Source organism: Thunnus thynnus, chromosome 6 (genome assembly GCF_963924715.1).
Source record: "Thunnus thynnus chromosome 6, fThuThy2.1, whole genome shotgun sequence".
Lineage (NCBI taxonomy): Eukaryota > Metazoa > Chordata > Actinopteri > Scombriformes > Scombridae > Thunnus > Thunnus thynnus.
The window spans coordinates 14645314-14664853 of record NC_089522.1 but is presented as its reverse complement, the minus strand read 5'-3'; the positions used below and the strand labels follow the sequence as shown (position 1 = coordinate 14664853).

The 19540-nt window shown below is 41.4% G+C and overlaps 1 protein-coding gene across 4 annotated transcripts; it reads left to right on the top strand.

Annotated features, from left to right (window-relative positions):
- The first annotated feature begins 100 nt into the window (after positions 1-100).
- ube4b (ubiquitination factor E4B, UFD2 homolog (S. cerevisiae)) lies at positions 101-18500 on the top strand. 4 transcript variants are annotated; one of them, XM_067591954.1, is made up of 29 exons: positions 101-440; positions 1885-2008; positions 3654-3789; positions 4291-4378; positions 4776-4920; positions 5043-5268; positions 5514-5993; positions 6977-7081; positions 8345-8486; positions 8888-8988; positions 9201-9315; positions 9510-9593; positions 9900-9956; positions 11068-11184; positions 11418-11516; positions 11613-11726; positions 11856-12054; positions 12519-12657; positions 12749-12848; positions 13080-13207; positions 13412-13510; positions 13854-14089; positions 14208-14334; positions 14474-14618; positions 14902-15036; positions 15151-15342; positions 15723-15897; positions 16966-17112; positions 17337-18500. In XM_067591954.1, exons 1-29 carry the CDS (start codon positions 417-419, stop codon positions 17399-17401), a joined length of 4044 nt encoding a protein of 1347 aa, XP_067448055.1. In that variant the 5' UTR covers positions 101-416; the 3' UTR covers positions 17402-18500. The 4 variants fall into 4 exon arrangements, with proteins under 4 accessions (XP_067448055.1, XP_067448054.1, XP_067448056.1 ...); XM_067591953.1 differs by having other exon boundaries at positions 1885-2104; XM_067591955.1 differs by lacking the exon at positions 6977-7081 and having other exon boundaries at positions 1885-2104.
- Positions 18501-19540: the final 1040 nt, after the last annotated feature.

The following is a 19540-nucleotide window of genomic DNA, read 5'->3' as shown; positions in this document are numbered from 1 at the left end:
CTAGAACAGTGAATAAAATATAAACATACAACAGGCGAAATGTAACATTAATCTGTGCGGCACAGTGGAGCCTCACACACCTCCTCCTGTAGGCTCTTGAATCACGTGACAGCATATAGAACCAAAATGGCCGCTGTTGTATTTTGACGTGTAATAGCTAGCAACTTTTCTTTTTGTTTAATTCTGGATAGAAAACTAGCAAACGATAGACTTTTTTGGAGGGGCTGTATCTTGCCATCTTTCACACAGCGGTGTCCAAGTTTTTTTTAAAAAAAAAAATCTGAAGACAATCCAGACTGACACATATATTAGTTAAAGGAGTTAGACTATGCATATTTAGCTCTTCTACAGGCTAGCTGGCTAGCTGGCACACACTGAAACAGTTGAAAGTGAAATAGCTGGCTAACTTAGCTGCGATGGAGGAGTTGAGCGCAGATGAGGTAAGATACGAATGGAAAAACCGAGAATTGACATATTTGTATTTTATTTACTAACGCTACAATCTACTTCCCTTCCTTTCAAATGATCTTGCTAGCCTGCGTGCTATTACTGCTAGCTACAAGGCTATCATAGTCTTTACTGAAGAAAAGCATCCGCGATAAAATCCTCACATTAACATATATTTATATAAGTATCTGTTACATAGCACGAATCATGAGAGGTTTATTAAGGTTATTTAATCCGTTAATATATTGGAATAAAGGAACAAGAAGCGGATGTGGGTCAAATGTTTCTGTCATCGCCAGTTCGTGAATTTAATGTAGTCGGAGCACAATGCTAACTAGCCAGCTAACGTAACAGTTAAGGCTAGAGGCTGTGCACGGGTAACACTGTTTTCAATTGAAAAAACAAACAAACGAATGCATGTAAATATACTGAATCATTTTTCATTTTGTACATGTTACATTTTTCCCGAGTTGATTTGACATCTTCCTCTTTTTGCGCCAAGCTAGCTGACATTTGCTAACGTTGTTTTGCTAACAGCCAAAAAAAAAAAAAATTAGCCTACGAGACGACTCAGCATAAAAAACACACCGGGCCACCATTGTGTAAGCTACTGTGGGCCGAATATGTGGCCACTGGGCCATTCCTCTTGAATCACACACACAACCTTTTTACAAAGTGTTATTTCATTGTCTCGCTGTTGTGTCTGCATTTAGCTACTCGATCAACTCGAGTGTGCAGTTGACGTATTACTACTGTTTAACCCTCCAGCTGAGTTGTGACGATTAGTGCACATCTGACTTTGTCCTTAATGCAGCTAGGGTTATATCCATTCGACAAGACTTGAATTTAAACCATTGTACTACAAACCCGATGAATGAAAACCGATCACTAATTGTCTTAAGATGGATAAAGTCAAAGTGAATATATCGCCTTATATTTCTTATGTTGTCAGGTCTGATTGTGCTAATCAGTTATCCAGATTAAAATATGGCTGATTACTATTATCATAAATACAGATTTCCACAGCCCTGTCATACATATATGCACATATGCAAGCACATATTATATAGGGCTGTACAGTGAATATGTAAAGTAAGTAAACTATATTCAGTGTAGCACCTTTCACAGAGCAAGGTCATAAAGTGCTTTACAAGAGAAAAAATGTTAAAAATTAGACCATGAAAACAGTAAAAAAAAAAAACAACCAAACAATTCAACACAAGCAATAAAAGACCTTATAAACACACAGAATTACAAACACCAGACAGCTCGAGGTGAGACAAAGGCCAGTTTGAATAAATGAGTATTCAGTTTATTTTTAAAGGTGTCAACAGAGACCGCAGATCGACGTCTATAGGAAGGGCGTTCCATAGTGTCAAAGCCACAGCTTCAAAAGGCACGATCACCTTTTGTAAAGTGTGGGTATATTTGTTCTAGATTCGCAGAAGACGTCTGGCACGACTGGCAGGGGGACAGACGTCACAGCCTTGCACCCCTCTCAGCACACCCCTGACATCCCCACAGAGAGAGACTCCACCTGGACCCCTCCCTGGATCCTCAGGTGCCGCACCCCAGCCCCTGCCACCAGCTGCCTCTCAATCATTGGGGCTTAATGTTCACAGTGGTACCCCTGCCACATCCCCTATGGGCACCTCTGGTAAGACCTGAATGAGAAGTACCAGGATGCGTTTAGCTTGTTTTTAACAATCAGTGTTATTGAAGTAGATTTGGTTGAATCGTGTATTTTAGGTTTTGACGTCAACAGATCAGGGTCTTGTCAGCTTTCTCCAGTTGTTGCCATAGTTATCGTTGTTGACTTCTTGTGTGATCTATAACCTAAACCTTATCATCCTACCGAAACGGTCCTGTGACCCATTGTCTGAAGCGTAGCTGGAAGGTGATATGAGTTTGAGAGCCACACTGAAAGGGACCTTTTATATTTTTGACCTCGATATTTGAACAGCAAGAAGCAAACATGCACCCTGAATGACATCAACACGAACAGCAGCAGCTTGCTGTGATCACCAGCGTCCCTGTTTGACATCGAGCGTAGGCCCTGCTGTACAGAGTGAGAATTGATGCTTTCACCCATGCACTGCTCTAGAAAATGTACTAGCGAGCCTTGTATGACAGTCTCCTGGCATTGTTTGTCGGTATGCATTGATGTGGTGTTGTTACTATACAAGGCTGCCTTTTTAGGACTGCTTTACAATTGTACTTCGCACAATTGGTTAATATTTTTGAATTTATTCTCGGCAGTTACACAAACTTTTGTTGCATGTCAATGTATTTATGAATATTCTCCCTGATGCTACCTCTGTTTACAGTGTTTTCGTTTATTTGACTTAACAGTTACTAATGATGGATGATTGTTGTGTAACCAGGAGAGAGTTGTTAATTCCAGCCCTTCATCCACAGTAAGATCCTTGGTGTTAATCAGCTTTCTCTCTACCTGTGTGTGGTAATCAGGGCTTGTAACGGTATGGCGCACCACGTTGAGCTTAAAAACACCAATTTGAGCCTTTGCTGAAGCCAATGTAGCTAAACAGTTGGTTTTTCTCTAAAGAATAGTCCCGACATGAAATGTAAAACTTGACAGAGCTGTTGCATCATGTCTAATCTATATACTGTTCTTGGTTCTTACATAATTGTTCGGGGTGCCCTTTGGGGATGTGATCAGTTTGAAAAGGCAGTAAACACTTCAGCTCCACAGTTTATTCACACTGGAGACTGGTGTCAGTTTGATTTAATAGCAACAACAATAATGACAGTATTACTACAATACTATACTGTACATAAACTAAATTAGATGCATTAAAGCAGGATGAAATTGAATTAAAAACCAGGTGGGACATAACACAATAAAATCCAAGGCCAAACAGTAAAGAATAAAAATATAGATAGGCCTTCATATTTAAGACATAACCGTCTCTGGTAGGTTTCTGAAGTCTGCCTTCGATTGCAGATGATCGAGCTGTTTTTAGACTTATAGAACAACCTGAGAAGCATTTACTGCACATTCATATGGAGTCAAACTGTGTGAAACCTATTTTGTATCCTGCACCACGATATATATCACCTATTCCAGTTTCAAAAAGTAAAATGCTCATAAATACCTCAATCAAAATGTTACGACATGTAACATGTTACATTATTTGTTTTTGGTGCTGTAGAGGTGCTCAGGTGATGTGTTTTTGCTTTTGCAGGGGTGGCATATGGTAGTCAAAGCAGCGAGGGCGTGAGCTCCCTCTCCAGCTCCCCCTCCAACAGCCTTGAGACACAGTCCCAGAGTTTGTCCCGATCGCAGAGCATGGACATCGACACTGCCTCCTGTGAAAAGAGGTGAGAGTTTTTCCTCGCACACGGAACATTGTACCGCCTTGTTCCAAGGCTTTAAAAACACAGTGAATGAAATGAAACATGAATGAAATATTATGAGTCTTAAATACTTGAATCCTGTAGATTTGATAGGTGGCTGTTAAAATATATGTAGTTTTCTTCTTCAATTATGTCCGCTACCGTAGATTCCTCTGGTGGCAAGTGTTTCACATCAAAAGATGTGTTGCTCAGTAATGTGCTGAATATCAGCGGCCGCTTTTACATAAAAGCGTAACATTAATGAATAGTGACTTGTTCCTTTTTGAAGTTACTTCAGAAAGTTTTTTTTCTCTCTTGATTGATTGTAGCAAACTAATGAAAACCATAGTGTTTCACAGCATGGCCTCATTTCGGTTTTTGCTCTTTCAAGACACATGTGACACTTCGCATTGAGCCTCGAGTGTTTACATGGTCTCATCGGGGATGAAGAGACTTCCTAATCACTGTGCCTCTGTTTTATTCCAGCATGTCCCAGGTGGATGTGGACTCAGGGATAGAGAACATGGAGGTGGAGGACAGCGACCGCAGGGAGAAGAGGAACTTGACTGAAAAGGTAACCGGCAGCAGAGAACATTACTCAGCACTCGGGGTCTTTTTATCTTTAATTAATTACTTAGCCTGCTTGACTTTGATCACGTCCCACTAGAGATCAAGCGTGTTTTTGAAATTAGGCAACAAAAGGGTGTGTGAGTGATCTGTGTGTTTACTGGAAGGTAGTTTGGGACTTTCCATTGACGCTCTTCTTGGTTTCATTTTCACTTATATTAACACACAGATTAGGGCTGCAACTAACTGTTATTTTAATTATCTATTTTAATCTAATACCTGTCACTTGATAGACCAGAGTGATCCTTAGATAATGAGTATCAACTTTATTTGGCTTTTACTCGTTTAATGGCACTAGACTGTGATCAAACTTCTGCTGTCGTCCTCCTTTGTCTGCTCCTCAGGAAACCTCTGCAAACTCAGATGTCTCAGAAGAACAGGCTCTGCAGCTCGTTTGTAAGATCCTCCGCGTATCGTGGAAGGAGCAGGATAGAGATGTCATCTTTCTCCCTTCACTGGCTGCAGAGTTTCAGCAGAACCCTAAAGATGGTACGTCTTTATCTCTGTCAACATGCTGAATGACCCGGCGCTCTGAAAAGGCAAAGTTTTGTTCACAACCGACAGATTTCAGCATTTGATAACTAGGCTGTGATCGATCTTTTCTCCCGTAGCATACTCTGACTTCAAAGACCTGATCGGCCAGATCCTGATGGAGGTCTTAATGATGTCCACTCAGTCACGTGTGCACAACCCCTTCGCCAGCTTGACCGCCACCTCTCAGCCAATTGCAGCAGCCAAATCCCCCGACCACCATCTGACGCTGGTGCAGCCCTCCAGCCAAGGTGGCAGCCCTATGGGCCCTGGTGCAGGGTCCTTTGGAGCCAGCTCTCTGTCCAGGCAAGTACCCTGACTCAGTATTATGAGCCCTGACAAAATAACCTCCAGAGACATATCAAGGATCTGGATCGGTCACCTCCACTTCTCCTCAAAAGTGTACTTGATTGATCTTTAATAATGTGATTTGAAACTGACGTGTTTTTCCGCCCTAGTTTTTCAGATTTTGCTTTGATAAATTACTTTTTAAAATTTTTTTCTTCTCGATGAAGTTTTGCCAATCATCATCTCATCAATGTTGTCCACAGTCTGTATGGGTGTGGTAGCCCTCACCCAATGGCTCTGGACGCAGCCAAGAGGACCTCCCCATCTCTCCCCACCCCTGCTACACCTTCTGCACCCTCTACACCCTCTACCCCACAATTTATTGTTCCACCCAGCCCACCCACCACCGCTACCCCGAGACACGCTCTCAATCCTCCATCTGCCCCCATGCCCATCTCCCAGCGCTATCGTCCTTACTCTGTCACCTCTCCTTGGGGGGCACTTTCCCCATCGAGCCCAGGCCACAGAGGATTCAGTTTCTTTGGACCCCCTCCCGGCTCCGCTGGGCCCTCTGTTCCTCCCAATACCCCGGTTCCTCTGCCACCACCTAGCCCCCAGTCCCTCCCCCTGAGCTCACCTGTAGCTCGCAGCCAACCCTCCTCCACACCCCTTCCTATGGTGCCCCCTTCTCCCAGATCGAACACCCGACAGGCTGCCTTTGCTGCCAGGATCCCGCCGTCTAGGTATCTCATCTGCCATTTGCATGTCAGTGTGTGGTGCACACGCAAACAACAATACTAAAAGCTTAACTTTTTGTGTCCCACCAGACTTGAGGTTGGGTGTGACCCAAAAGTCTTCAAACTAAATCTGTGGTCAGATCATTTTTATCTACATTAATTCTTATATAAACTTCCATTTCATGCAGCCAGTTCTCATCTTAACAGGCTTATAATAATCTCAACTGAGTTTGATTTAAACTGCTAGTCAGAGGTTGCTAAACAACCTGATTTTTATACATTTCTATATTTTCAAGTCTTAAGTTAAAATGAAATAAACAGTTCCAGCATCAGTTTAAAAAATATGCAGTATGTCATCAGTTACAAATGATTAAGATTTAAGGAAACTGAAATAAAATATTATCAAGCACTTTATAGTCCATATACTTTCATTGAATTTTCAGTTACATTACTTTAGATTTAACAGCATTATCGTAGTATTAAGGATGCTTGTTGCTTACATGTGTCATGTTACAAAGCCTAACCCTTTTGCAAATAACTAATAACCAGTTTAACAAACATGTTTTATAGGTAATACATTGCTTTAAAATTCTCAAGCAAATAATAAAAAAAAAACAAAAAAACAGCTTACTCCTCTTTGCATTGGCTTGCTCAAGACAAGCTTCATGAGTGATGGTGACTCAGCTGAGTTATCAGTTGAAAAAATGTTCTGACAGTGTGTTAAAGCAGCAGACAAAATGGCATTAATGAATATTTTAAAAAAAAGCACAAGAAGTGGTCTTCAAGCAGGCATGCAACCCTCTAGCGTTCTCTCCGTACTGCTTCCTTCTTCCCTGTCCGGTTTTCTTGCGTGTTACCGCTCCACATTTGTCTTCATGTTTTTCACCTCCCCCTCTGTCTTCCCCCACTAGCACTACATCCTCTTTCTTTTTTTTTTTTTTTTTTTCCCCTCCCGACCTCACTCCTTCTGTTTTTCCTCGTCATGTTAGCCCCTTGTCGTTCCTGTTGTTTGCCCTCTCTGACATGTCTCAGGACAGCAGTGATGAAGATTCTGAGGAGGAGGAGGATTTTGCGCGGGTTCAGTTTGGGTCCAGGTACACCGCTGCACGGTGTGTGTGTTTGTGTGTGCGTGCTTGCTCAGCGATGGGCCCACTGCATGCATCCAGTGGGCCCGAGAGGCTTACCACTAACGGCGCACAAACACACCAGAGCAGAGTGGTGAAAGATAAACTGACGTAGGCTCAGACGTCTTTAAGAGTGCTTAAACTGTTTTGGTCATTGGCAGTATTAGACGTAAGGTCCAGTAATTAACTTTTAGTGTATCTTGTGGCGGTAAGTATCAAATACAGTTTCTACAGAGCTTTAGAAACAACCTTGAATTCATCCACTTTCATAGTTACTGATATTACCTGCATTACCTGTTACCATCTACCTTATTAATACTGTATTTCTTAAGTCAATTCATGACCAAATGGGTCCTAATTATCGGGTAAAGTTGATTTATTTCCATTTTTCTGTACATGAATATGAGCATTTGCAGTATATGTATGTACAAGATGATCTTGCACATCCAAGAGAAATGATCCTCAACCCTGACAGCGCATGTTAACTTAAAGGGACGTTTTTCCAATATCATTTAACCCATTTAGTACAGCATGAGACTGTTATGCATATGTTAGACCTGTGTCTTACTAGTTTCATGCATGGGAAGTAGGTGATTCGTGACTCTATGGACATTTGCACTGTTATTGAGTAAAGTGCATAGGTTGAGTGAAACTGATTTAGCGCGTTTGTTGTTGCTGTTTAGTTCAACTTGCATCTCATCTTGAAAAATTGATACGAATAAAGTTTTACATTGTTATTTAACAATGTAATCTGATGTGCTGATTTCATTTTTTTTTTTTAGCATTGAGAACAATTGTGACTCAGGGCAGAGGTGATATTTGTACATTGCCTGTGTCTAATGGGCAAATAACAAGTGTAATGTTATTACCTCTTGAGAGTTGTTGTGCTTTGAAGCAGCTCACAGACAGGTTTGACCACTAACCGCAAATTAAAATGTCACCACATTTGTCAGTTAAATGTGGGAAGGAGAATCCTAATACCAGCTTAAAATAATTGCTGCAAGCAGCTCGTGACTATTTTATCTGAAATCTTGTTTCCTTTTCAAAAGCCAGCCACTAATGCCCTATAATATGTTTCTTTCAGGACCCTTGAAAGAGAGTTTGAGCTTGTTAACCATATATATACGTAAATGTTTGATGCTAACAGTACATCTCTCTGCTCTGTGATTGTTTTCTGTTATTTAATGAGCCTCTCTTTGTCCTTGTTCCTGTGTTTGTTTGTTTTTTTTATAGTCTTGGTGCATGTGGAGGGGGGATGTCCTGCGATTCAGCCAGCGACCGCTTCACCATTGAAGCATGCAAAGAGACAGAGATGCTGAACTACCTCATTGAGCGTTTTGACAGTGTTGGCATGGAGGAGAGGAAAGCTCCCAAGGTAGCGGTCAATCTGCAAGACAAAAATGTTTCAACAAGGCAGCCGTCTTATTCAGATGATTGACACTAATAGTATTATTTTTAATTTTATACTAAAGAAGAAAATCTATTCATACATTTAATTGAAGCATTAAGACTGATATAATTCCTGTCCTGATGACCTCACTGATAATAACAACCGAGTGTGCTACAAAACGTCCTTAAGACAGAAGAACAGCCTGTCCTTCAGAGACTAGCTGCAGGCCAGTCAGTCTGGAAATAAGTGGAGGCTTCGCTCTTCCAAGAACATTGTGATTCAGTCGGGTCTTGGAGAGAGACACCGTGTGAAATTGACAGCATACATTTTTATCACACCTTTTAACCATTTTCTCTCTCCTCCTCTCATTTCCGTTCCGCTCTCAGATGTGCAGCCAACCAAATGTCAGCCAGCTTCTCAGCAACATTCGCTCTCAGTGTATTTCCCACGTTGCCCTGGTCCTGCAAGGCACCCTGACCCAGCCTCGGTAAGCAAGCCCGCAAGATGACGTGGCAATCTTTGGGTTATTTATTTATTTATTTATTTTTTTATCTGTCATTATGTTTGTGTACGTTCTGTTCCTTTTCCTTCCTTTTTTCTGGGTCTCCATAGCAACTACTCTTTCACCTTCCCTTCAGACACACGATTTATTTATTTCTTTTCGGTTCAATTCTTCTTCTGTCTGTCTGTTACATGTAGGAGCCCTCTCCATCAGTCTCTGCTGGTACCTTATATGCTGTGTCGGAACCTCCCATACGGCTTTATTCAGGAACTGGTGCGCATTACCCACCAGGAGGAAGAAGTGTTCAGACAGGTGGGTTTAAGTATGTGTGATACCACGTTTTAGAGCGAACATGCTAAAACACCTTCACGGTGATGAAGAAATCGCAATAATTCTGGCAAAAATACACAACTTGAGTTTTTTTTTTTCTGTGAGCTGAAAACATATTTATAATAGTTGACATGACGCTGATGAATGACAGGTTTGCTATCTTGTTTTTTTTTCAGATCTTCATTCCTATCCTTCATGGGCTGGCTCTTGCAGTGAAAGAATGTTCCTTTGACAGCGACAACTTTAAATTCCCCCTCATGGTGAGGAGATGTCGTCCTGGCCCGACCCGTAGTAATAGGCAGGAGATCAGAATGAATGTAGTTGCATTGACAGCTGATATACAGATACACATCAGGGCTTAATGAGTTGTTGGTAGCCTGTCAGACAGCCTCAGACAGTCTGATCTTAAGTCAGATAATCTTGCAATTGTTACCCATCAAAGTCAAGAAAAACAATATGTATTGTTCCGGGGTTATTTAAGTACATGTTACCATCTTACCTGATTTCCTTGTGAACATGATCTCAATTTAAGATTTGTTTCAATTGTGTTTTGTTTGTTTTTACAGGCATTAGCTGAGCTTTGTGAAATCAAGTTTGGAAAAACTCACCCAGTGTGCAGTTTGGTAAGTAAACAGTTGGTCAGCCAACGTTATATTATGGTACTTGAGTGTTCATCATTATGTCTTCATGGCTCATTTATTAAGGCTTATTTCTCAAGTCACCAAACAATTTAATTTCATCCCGTATTTCCCTCAGACGTGACCGGCTATTGTCTTTGTTGTTTATACTCTCCTCATACTTTCATTTTCAATTGACATCAGTACAGAGAAATGTGCTCTACTTACTTCTAATCATGACACAAATACTTTTCCCTGTTCCAAAGACGAAGGAAATTCCCCTTTGCATGGGAGAGGACTTTCCCTTTATCTAGCAACTTAAAAATGTCAAATCAGAGTTCACAACACATTCGTGAGTCCAACACCGCTCACAGATGTGTTGCGCTTTGTTTCTTCGCTTTGTGAACGTTTGAGCTGTGAGCTGAATGATATATGTGCAGAGTTTTGCACACGAAGGCTGTTTTCACGTTCATCTGCTGAAGTGGAAAGTTTCTCTGTGCTCACCTTAAATCTTAGTTTAAGACGTGCACCTACAAGCATGATTTGTGATATCACAGCTTGCGCACAAGGCGGTCGTGGTCCAGTTTGGAAATTGCACAAGTGTGATGTGGAAACTTCAAGCCTCCAGTGCACAAACATTGAGAACGGACTTTTCAGGAGTAGGAGACATCTTGTGTCCAGCAGTTAAACGTTTGATTAAAAAAAATATTTGCCTAATTCATATATTCTGTATTTTTTAATTAGATTATCAGTTTCTGCTGTGAAAAAGCACAGCAAACACAAATAATTATTCAATACGGAGTATTTATATTTGTCTTAAACATGTCTAGAGGGGATCTTTATGTTTATATTAAGCTAATTTAGTTGCTTGGCAACTGTGTGTTAATGAATCCGTTTCATAACTACTGCATATTCATCTCAAGCCACATTTAGGCTTTTAGCTTCACTCACTGGTTTGAGTTATAAGTTACCATGGTTGTGGATGAAAGACGTACAGTGTTTTACGGTGGAGGTTGGGACAAGTAAAACAGTCCTGTGAATGATAATGAATTGCTGACACATGAACCCGTTTATCCTCCTGTGTAATATGCGTGTCTGTCATGGCTCCTGCGTGCAGGTAACGTCGCTGCCTCTATGGTGTCCCAAACCTCTGAGCCCTGGTTGTGGCAGAGAGATCCAGAGACTGTCCTACCTGGGAGCCTTCTTCAACCTCTCTGTGTTTGCTGAGGATGATGTGAGTCACACTGCTGATGTTCACTCAGCTCCGTCTGTTCTTTTATATTCTTGACTTAGTAGCATCAAATACCGGTCAAACTGCAGAACATTCTCTACTTGAAGGTCCTGCTAAAAATTGTCAGAGAATGAAGAACAGACTTAATGCACTAAGACCAACTAACTACAACAAGGCAAGATGTTTAATGTACAGATCATTTTATGACTGAACTCAATGCTTTTCTTTTCCTGTAGACCAAAGTAGGAGACAAGTATTTCTCTGGCCCAGCCATCACCATGGAGAACACGCGAGTGGTCAGCCAGTCCTTGCAGCACTATCTGGAGTCAGCAAGGGTGAGTCTCCGCTTCATACTGTTTTTTTATTTCATAGCAATGCTTTTGTATCAGTATAAAGGAATGTGTTAAAATATTTTTTTCCATCTTTTGCAGGGTGACCTGTTCAAAGTTCTTCATAACATCCTACTAAATGGAGAGACACGCGAGTTAGCTCTTAATTACATGGCAGCTTTAGTCAACTACAATGTGAAGAAGGCCCAGATGCAGGTGAGTTAGTGGGACATAGTGTACTTGTCACTAACACCGCCAAATGTCAGTTTTTTCGCAGAATTGTCGTCACGTTCAGGTTGCATCTACAGCTTTTGAACATTAATATTCACCCTCCTTTTCTTCCAGACGGATGACAAGCTGGTGTCAACAGACGGCTTTATGCTCAACTTCTTATGGGTGCTGCAACAGTTGAGCATGAAGATCAAGCTGGAGACGGTGGACCCCTACTACATTTTCCACCCACGGTGTCGCCTTGTAGTCAGCCTGGAGGAGACGCGTCTGAAGGCCACTATGGAGGAGCTCAAGAGCTGGCTGACTGAACTGCGTAAGTTGCCCTGAATGAAAATGATTTTTGATTGTGAGGGGTCTGGGCAAAATCATAATTAGTTTTTATAAAGTGATTTTGTGTTAAAGTTTGAAATGAGTCTTTTTGAGCCTTAAACTGCTGCCATTTTCAGAAATCTGTTGATTGCATAGAAAGGAGCCATTTTGCATACTTATTAGTTCTCAGTGATTCATCAGCTTGCCAGATATGTGAGTTTTATCAGATGTGATCCAATTAATCACAGATGATTCATTCCTTGTGTACTTTCTCTGTTCCTTCTACCTCTAACTTATTTGCAATCATCTACAAGAATTGAAATGATTAATAAAAACCTTTGGCACATGACTCACTAACATAAGTTTGTATAGGCAGTTAAACTGATAAATGGTCCTGGCAGACTGTTCTGACCGATGGTGCTTGTTTCCATATTGGAAATCATGAATTTGATCTGTTCACATGGACAGATGAAGACCCCGCCAAGTTCTCCGAACCCAAGTTCCCCACCGAGTGTTTCTTCTTGACGCTGCACACCCACCATTTGTCCATCCTGCCTGGCTGCAGGCGCTACATCCGCAGGTTGCGGGCCATCCGTGAACTCAACAGGTACACATAAACACATACACATGGGTAATAATTATAGCATGCTCAGGTTTTTTTTTTTTTTTTGTATTAATAGTGTTGTTTCCCATGTTAGGACTGTAGAGGAGCTGAAAAACAGTGAAAGCCAATGGAAAGACTCTCCCCTGGCCAGCAGACACAGAGAGATGCTCAAGCGATGCAAAACCCAGCTCAAGGTCTGTTTAACATCCTTGCGGATGCAGCAACTCTCTCTCCTTCTTTGACTGATTAAACCTTGGACACTGTACAGGTGCAGATACGCAGAGACTCATTTCTCAGTTTACTGTATCTGGATATTAGAGGTGTTGTGTCCCCGACTATCGTTAAACGCTGAAACATGCAGAATTCTGCGATAGAGCATATTTACAGAGATGTGATCCTTATCCTGTGTGACTTTGTCCTGTCAGAAACTGGTGCGAGCCAAAGCTTGTGCTGACGTGGGCCTTCTGGATGAGAACCTGCTCCGCAGATGTCTGCAGTTCTACAGCACAGTCATTCAGCTCATTCTTCGCATGGTGGACCCTGCCTACCCCAAGTGAGTCGGCCTGCCACTGACAAAACATTTTGCTGTTTGTTGTGATATTGATGTAAATGGAACAGATGTGGCATCACACACACACACACACACACAAAAGGGCATTTTTTTAAAATTTTTTGCTGTCTGTCATGCTGTTTCACTTCAGAATATATTATAAATCAAGATGTAAGTATCATATTTATTCCTTCATCCCTTTTGCAGCATCACTCTGCCACTGAACCCTGAGATTCCCAAAAGCTTTGCTGCTCTCCCCGAGTTCTACATTGAAGATGTGGCTGAGTTTTTGCTTTTTGTCGTGCAGTAAGTTCACAGTTCAGTCTTACACATTCTTCTCATTGGTCATGTCTTAGCAAAGGATTTCCTATGAATGAGAGCAATAAAATGTTCACACCTCAACATGTCTGTTTAAAGAAATTATATTATAAAAGAAAAATATAGATCTAAAATGTAGAGACAAAACTTGGACACAAGTGATGTTTTTTAATCCACAACATGTGATGTATTTGGTTCCTTGTTTCCTAAATCAGTTTCAGCTTCATACAAAAGTTAAACCGAGTGTTTCAATGTAAGCAGTTTTCAGTGTTGCTTGTTTCATCCCTTCCTCCATCTCCTCCATCTCCTCCTCTTCCTCCTTCTCTTCCAGGTATTCTCCCCAGGTTTTATATGAGCCATGTGTCCAAGACATTGTCACCTTTTTGGTGGTGTTCATCTGCAGTCAAAACTACATCAGGAACCCCTACCTTATCGCCAAGTTGGTGGAGGTGCTGTTTGTCACCAACCCTGCTGTACAGCCTCGCACTCAGCGATTCTCTGAAATGATGGAGAACCACCCGTTGTCTGTCAAACAGCTGGTCCCTGCCCTCATGAAGTTCTACACTGGTGAGTTTTACTGAACACTATTATTTTGAGCTGCTGCAGTAGTAAATGGGATATACTGTAGATTGTCTGAAATCTATCTTTCTCTTTTTCACTTTATAAAACGTTCCTCTCTTGTCAGATGTTGAGCATACCGGTGCCACCAGCGAGTTCTACGATAAGTTCACTATACGGTACCATATCAGCACTATCTTCAAGAGTCTGTGGCAAAACATTGCCCACCATGGCACCTTCATGGAGGAGTTCAAGTGAGTTTGATTTCAAGGCACAGTTTTGGTCCAGACAAAAAAAACGAAACAATTTAAGTTTGAGTCAGTGTCTGTCTGACTCGGATCAGTTCCAACCTGACCTCCTCGTCTGTCTTGTTTCCTGCTTACTCCCCTTTAGCTCTGGCAAGCAGTTTGTGCGCTACATCAACATGCTGATTAACGACACCACCTTCTTGTTAGACGAGAGCCTTGAGTCCCTGAAGCGTATCCATGAAGTTCAAGAAGAGATGAAGAATAAGGAGCAGTGGGATCAGCTGCCAAGGGTTAGTGCTCGCCTCAGTAGGGTTTCATATTTATTTACCATTTATTCAGACAAAGCTGTCATGTTTAAGCCTAAATTATTTCAGCAAAGTAACACAGAATCAAAGCAATAAAAACCTGCTGTGACTCAAAATGCCAAAACGTTTAAGGAAGGAGTCAAGTTTGAACTTGTATCCCTGTAACTCGATCAGAGTCTTGTGCTCAGTCATGAAACTTGAGCAGAAGGTAACTGGTGCCGAATAAACCAGAATAATATTGTTTATGTGTTTTCCTGCTAACTTACAGGAGCAGCAGCAAAGCCGCCAGTCCCAGCTGACTCAGGATGAGCGGGTGTCTCGCTCCTATCTGGCCCTGGCCACAGAGACGGTTGAAATGTTCCACATCCTCACCAAGCAGGTCCAGAAGCCTTTCCTCAGGCCTGTAAGTGTCGCTTCCCCTCTACAACATTTTGCACTTGATATATTCTCTGTGCTATAAGAGGAAACGTATTCTCTATAAGAAGCTACTCTTAACAACGCCGTCTTCTTCATACAGGAGCTGGGGCCTCGTTTAGCTGCCATGCTAAACTTTAACCTCCAGCAGCTCTGTGGGCCCAAGTGTCGGGACCTGAAGGTGGAGAACCCCGAGAAGTACGGCTTTGAGCCCAAGAAGCTCTTAGACCAGCTGACTGACATCTACCTTCAGCTAGACTGTGCCCGCTTTGCTAAAGCAATTGCAGATGACCAGGTTGGCACTGATCGAGATAAAATTTGCAAATCATTGCAGATAGAGCATTTTCACTCTAGATGTAGAAGCTTTAGTTGGTGTAAAATATAGTTGGTGACTGCAATGAGAAAACACAAGTTGGAGTTTGTTATGATGAATATTAGTCATGAGAAAAGGCTGCAGGCAGTTGTGGTAGATCATCACAGTCATGGTCTCAACGCCTGCAAGACATCAGCATGAGTTCTCTATTGTACCTTGTGAATGTAATACAGTGTTTCATCCTGACTGTGTTTTAAGTCTCGAATTATGATGACAATAACACACAGTGAAGGCACCGAATACCAGCATCATCTCAAAGAGACTGCTCTAATAAATTTCCCCTGTTTTTGGTCTCTGTGCAGCGATCGTACAGCCGAGAGCTCTTTGAAGAGGTGATCTCAAAGATGAGGAAGGCTGGTATTAAATCCTCCATAGCCATTGAAAAATTCAAGCTGCTATCTGAGAAGGTGGAGGAAATAGTCGCCAAGAACTCCCAGTCTGAAATGGACTACAGTGATGCACCTGATGAGTTCAAAGGTTTGTGTGTGTGTCTGTGTTGAAGCAGCATAACTGCAACTTTTACATCTGTATATCCAGTTAGAGGTAAATTGACTCGAGGAGCACTGCAGACTCTTCCCACTAAATTCTGTACTCAAGCCCCACATTTCTTATTTTTCTGTGTGGTTCTCAATATTACAGAGCCCCCAGCTTATTTAGATAATGAGTTTAAACATCTCCTAGTCTTAAAAAGATGTTAAAAATGTAATGTCTTGTTGAGGGACTATCATGATGAAATCTCATGATGTATTGTAAAGAATAGCCACATTGAAAAAAAATGTAATAACTCTGCTTCTTGTAGCTTCTTGTGTCTTAAAATACAGATTTAAAATAGAAGTTGTAAAGTTTAAACGAAACAAAAGTTTTCTTGTGATTACTGTACTGAACACCCAGTAACACGATTCATTTATTTTTTTTGCTCCAAGTAGAAAAAAGTCACTTGCCTCGAAATCTGGTGTGACCTCAGGTCAGCCAGTGCAGACAGACGGGATCTTCAGCAGCCTCTGTCACTGTTGAATTCCAGACATTTGCAGGGGATTTTTGCAGCTCATGGAGGTCATATAGACAGCTTAGAGCAAGGCTATCCTATAACCACACACTTAATATAATCTAGAAAGTGAACGTGGCCCACATACCTCCTTTGATTCCCAGATACGCCAGCCAAACCCACCACAGTCGACGGGAGTGTGCCGTACAAGAGGCTGAGGTGTCGGCTTTCTGTGCGGTTAGAATCTTCCAGGCCAAGGTTTTATTTTAGTAACGCACAAGTCCTGCTGGAACAACCCTGTGACATTTCAGTACGGGGCACACCCCTAATCGAATGCTCTTAATGAGTATTTTTTGGATGTTTTCTTTACTGGTGTTTTGATAGGTGCACCAATATTTCTGTCGTAAACACATTCACACTCGACACATGTCACCGGCTCACACGGTCATGTGTTCGCTACATGGATGTATAGCTTGCTCTCACTGTGATGAAACAAAGTTGCCAGTGCTGTGTGTGTGTTGATCCTTTTGTGAGCATGTCATGTGACTGTGTTATAACAGACCCTCTGATGGACACGCTGATGACTGACCCTGTGATTCTGCCTTCGGGGAACATCATGGATCGATCCATCATCCTGCGCCACCTGCTCAACTCCCCCACTGATCCCTTCAACAGGCAGCCTCTCACAGAGAGCATGCTGGAGTCAGGTAACCACGCCATCATGACTTTTTCACCAATAATTACATGTAAAGCGAGAGTTTCTGTTCAAGGTAGGCATGCAATAAAGAGCTTACTAGAAACAGCAAAGCAATTATCTAGTTTTAGATTCAAGGCAGGCAGTTTCAGGACACTAAATGTCAAATTAAATTACCACTTGATAGATTGTGAATGTTACTATGCGCCTCCTCACAGTCTGTTGTTAATTTTACAGTCCCTGAACTAAAGGAGAGGATCCATGCGTGGATGAGAGAGAAACAGGGCGGACGGCCTCTGTAAGGACTTCATGTCACCAACGTCTGGCCCCCCAGCCATCATTAAGGGATCTGTCCAAATCGCCTGAATTCAGTGTCACTGCTACCGACGACGACAAAAACATTTTTGAATGGAAAAAAAAAAAAAGGAGACCTGATTTGATTTTTATTCGCATTTACCCTTTTTGTCTCAAACCATTATCATGGTTCTAAAAACAAAACATAATAAAGTTAAGACGTTTAAGTTTTTTCTCATGAGTTTGTGTATATATATATCAAAATATATACATATATTTAACAAGAGTTAGTTGATGCATTATAATGCTGCAAGAATAAGTTTCCACCACCAACAGGTTTACCAGCGAGGTGCAAACAGTCACTTCATTGATCATTTTACTTTACAGTTCTCATTTGTTTTGTCATAATGTGTATGTTGGCTTCATTAAAGACTTCTAATTATTTGAGGGAGAGGGGGAGGGAAATACATTTGGGAGAGTTGGGGTGGGTTCTGATAAAATTGCTAGCCCTGAGTTCTTATGATCAAGACTGTGACAATGACAAACTTGAGTCCGTATAATGTATGCTGGTGTCCCAGAGCTAACAAACACATGCACAGTTTGTGCTTGTTGTAGGCGGAGTTCAGAACTGGGAGTATCCATAAAGGATGTAGCTTAACGTAAACTAATCCTAAATGTCAGCTTCCTTTTGAGTACAGTAGGAAGTTAAGCAGTGGTTTACCAAAATACAGTATGTTCAGTTCCTTTTTAGTCACATTTTTCCTTGCTGACTTTGATAGACTGAATTTACTTCTTGTGTGTGTGCATGGCCTCAAGCCCAGAACCTCCTCAAAGCGCCTCATGGACAAATAACCCTCTTTTAGGCAAAGTGGAAGGAACATGAGAGAATGTACTGTAGCATGACCACCAGAAACATCGTTGTAGGAGCACACCATTAAAAGTCTGTTCAGAACCACTGACATCTCACCTCAAGATGATCTCTTTCAAGTCGCACTGTACCTAACTTGACCTTGCTGACCTTAACTGTACAGGAAATGGATTTCCTTTAACCACATACCTGTTTTGGAAGCTAGGATTTTGAACTGAAATAAATGATGATGCACATTATTGTTTGTTGTTTTGTCCCAATATTGATGTCGTAGTGGTTTTGATTGGGCCTTCGGTTAGTTTTTAGTTAAGTTTATTTGATATGGAAAAAAACATAAAATCACACAAACTAGTTTCTCTCATGGTCATCAATGTAAAAAGAGTAATCAGGAAGGAATCCAGGTGACATCAACAAATACAATACATACCAAAATGAAGTGAAAAGCAAAACAGATATTATAACTCGGATGATACCAAAGTTTCTCTTAAACCATAATCAAAATTGTTGTGGTTATTTATTTGTTTACATGTGCAAAAGTAACTCATTTCAATTCCTGGCACCACAAAAGCAGTTCTTTTGGAATGAGGTTTCCTAAACGCATACGCTTAGTCATTCTGCTGTAAATGTTATAAACTAATGGATTAAACTTGGCAACTGTCCCCATTTCATTGGCAAGATTTAGTGCATAATAAATATATCCTGAAATGATGATTAGCATAATTAGCCAGCCAATCAAGTCTTTAAGATGTAAACATTTGTTGCATAGCATCGAAATCTGCAAAAAAATATATGTAAGGATGGTTGTGAATTGCGTCAAATATATATAAAACTGAGCAGAAATTTTTATTTTTTATTTATTCAACATTAATCTTTCTGCCTATCTGCAAGTAAAATGGCCTACATCTTTAACAAATAGCACGTGTGTGACTATGCTTTTTCCTTTAAAAGAAACTGAATGGGATTGTAGGCATTGTTAAGTTTATGAAATGTACAGTACCGTCTGCTTATGTGATGCAGGGATCCTATTGTTCGCTAGACGGCGCTCTTTGCGGTGACCCTGGGTGTTGCGGTGACAGCGGTGCGGGGAGCGGTGGGTAGAAATCCTGCAGTGTGGCGTCACGGGCGAGGAAAAAAAAAAGAGAGACCCCACTGGACCCCACCCACTCCTTTCCCCTTTCCGATTTCAAGGATCGCCATTGGCTGTGCGAGGCAGTAGTCATCGATATCTGTTCGTTCATTGGTCCGTCAGGCTGTCAGTTAGCGTGGCCGAGAGGGAGTT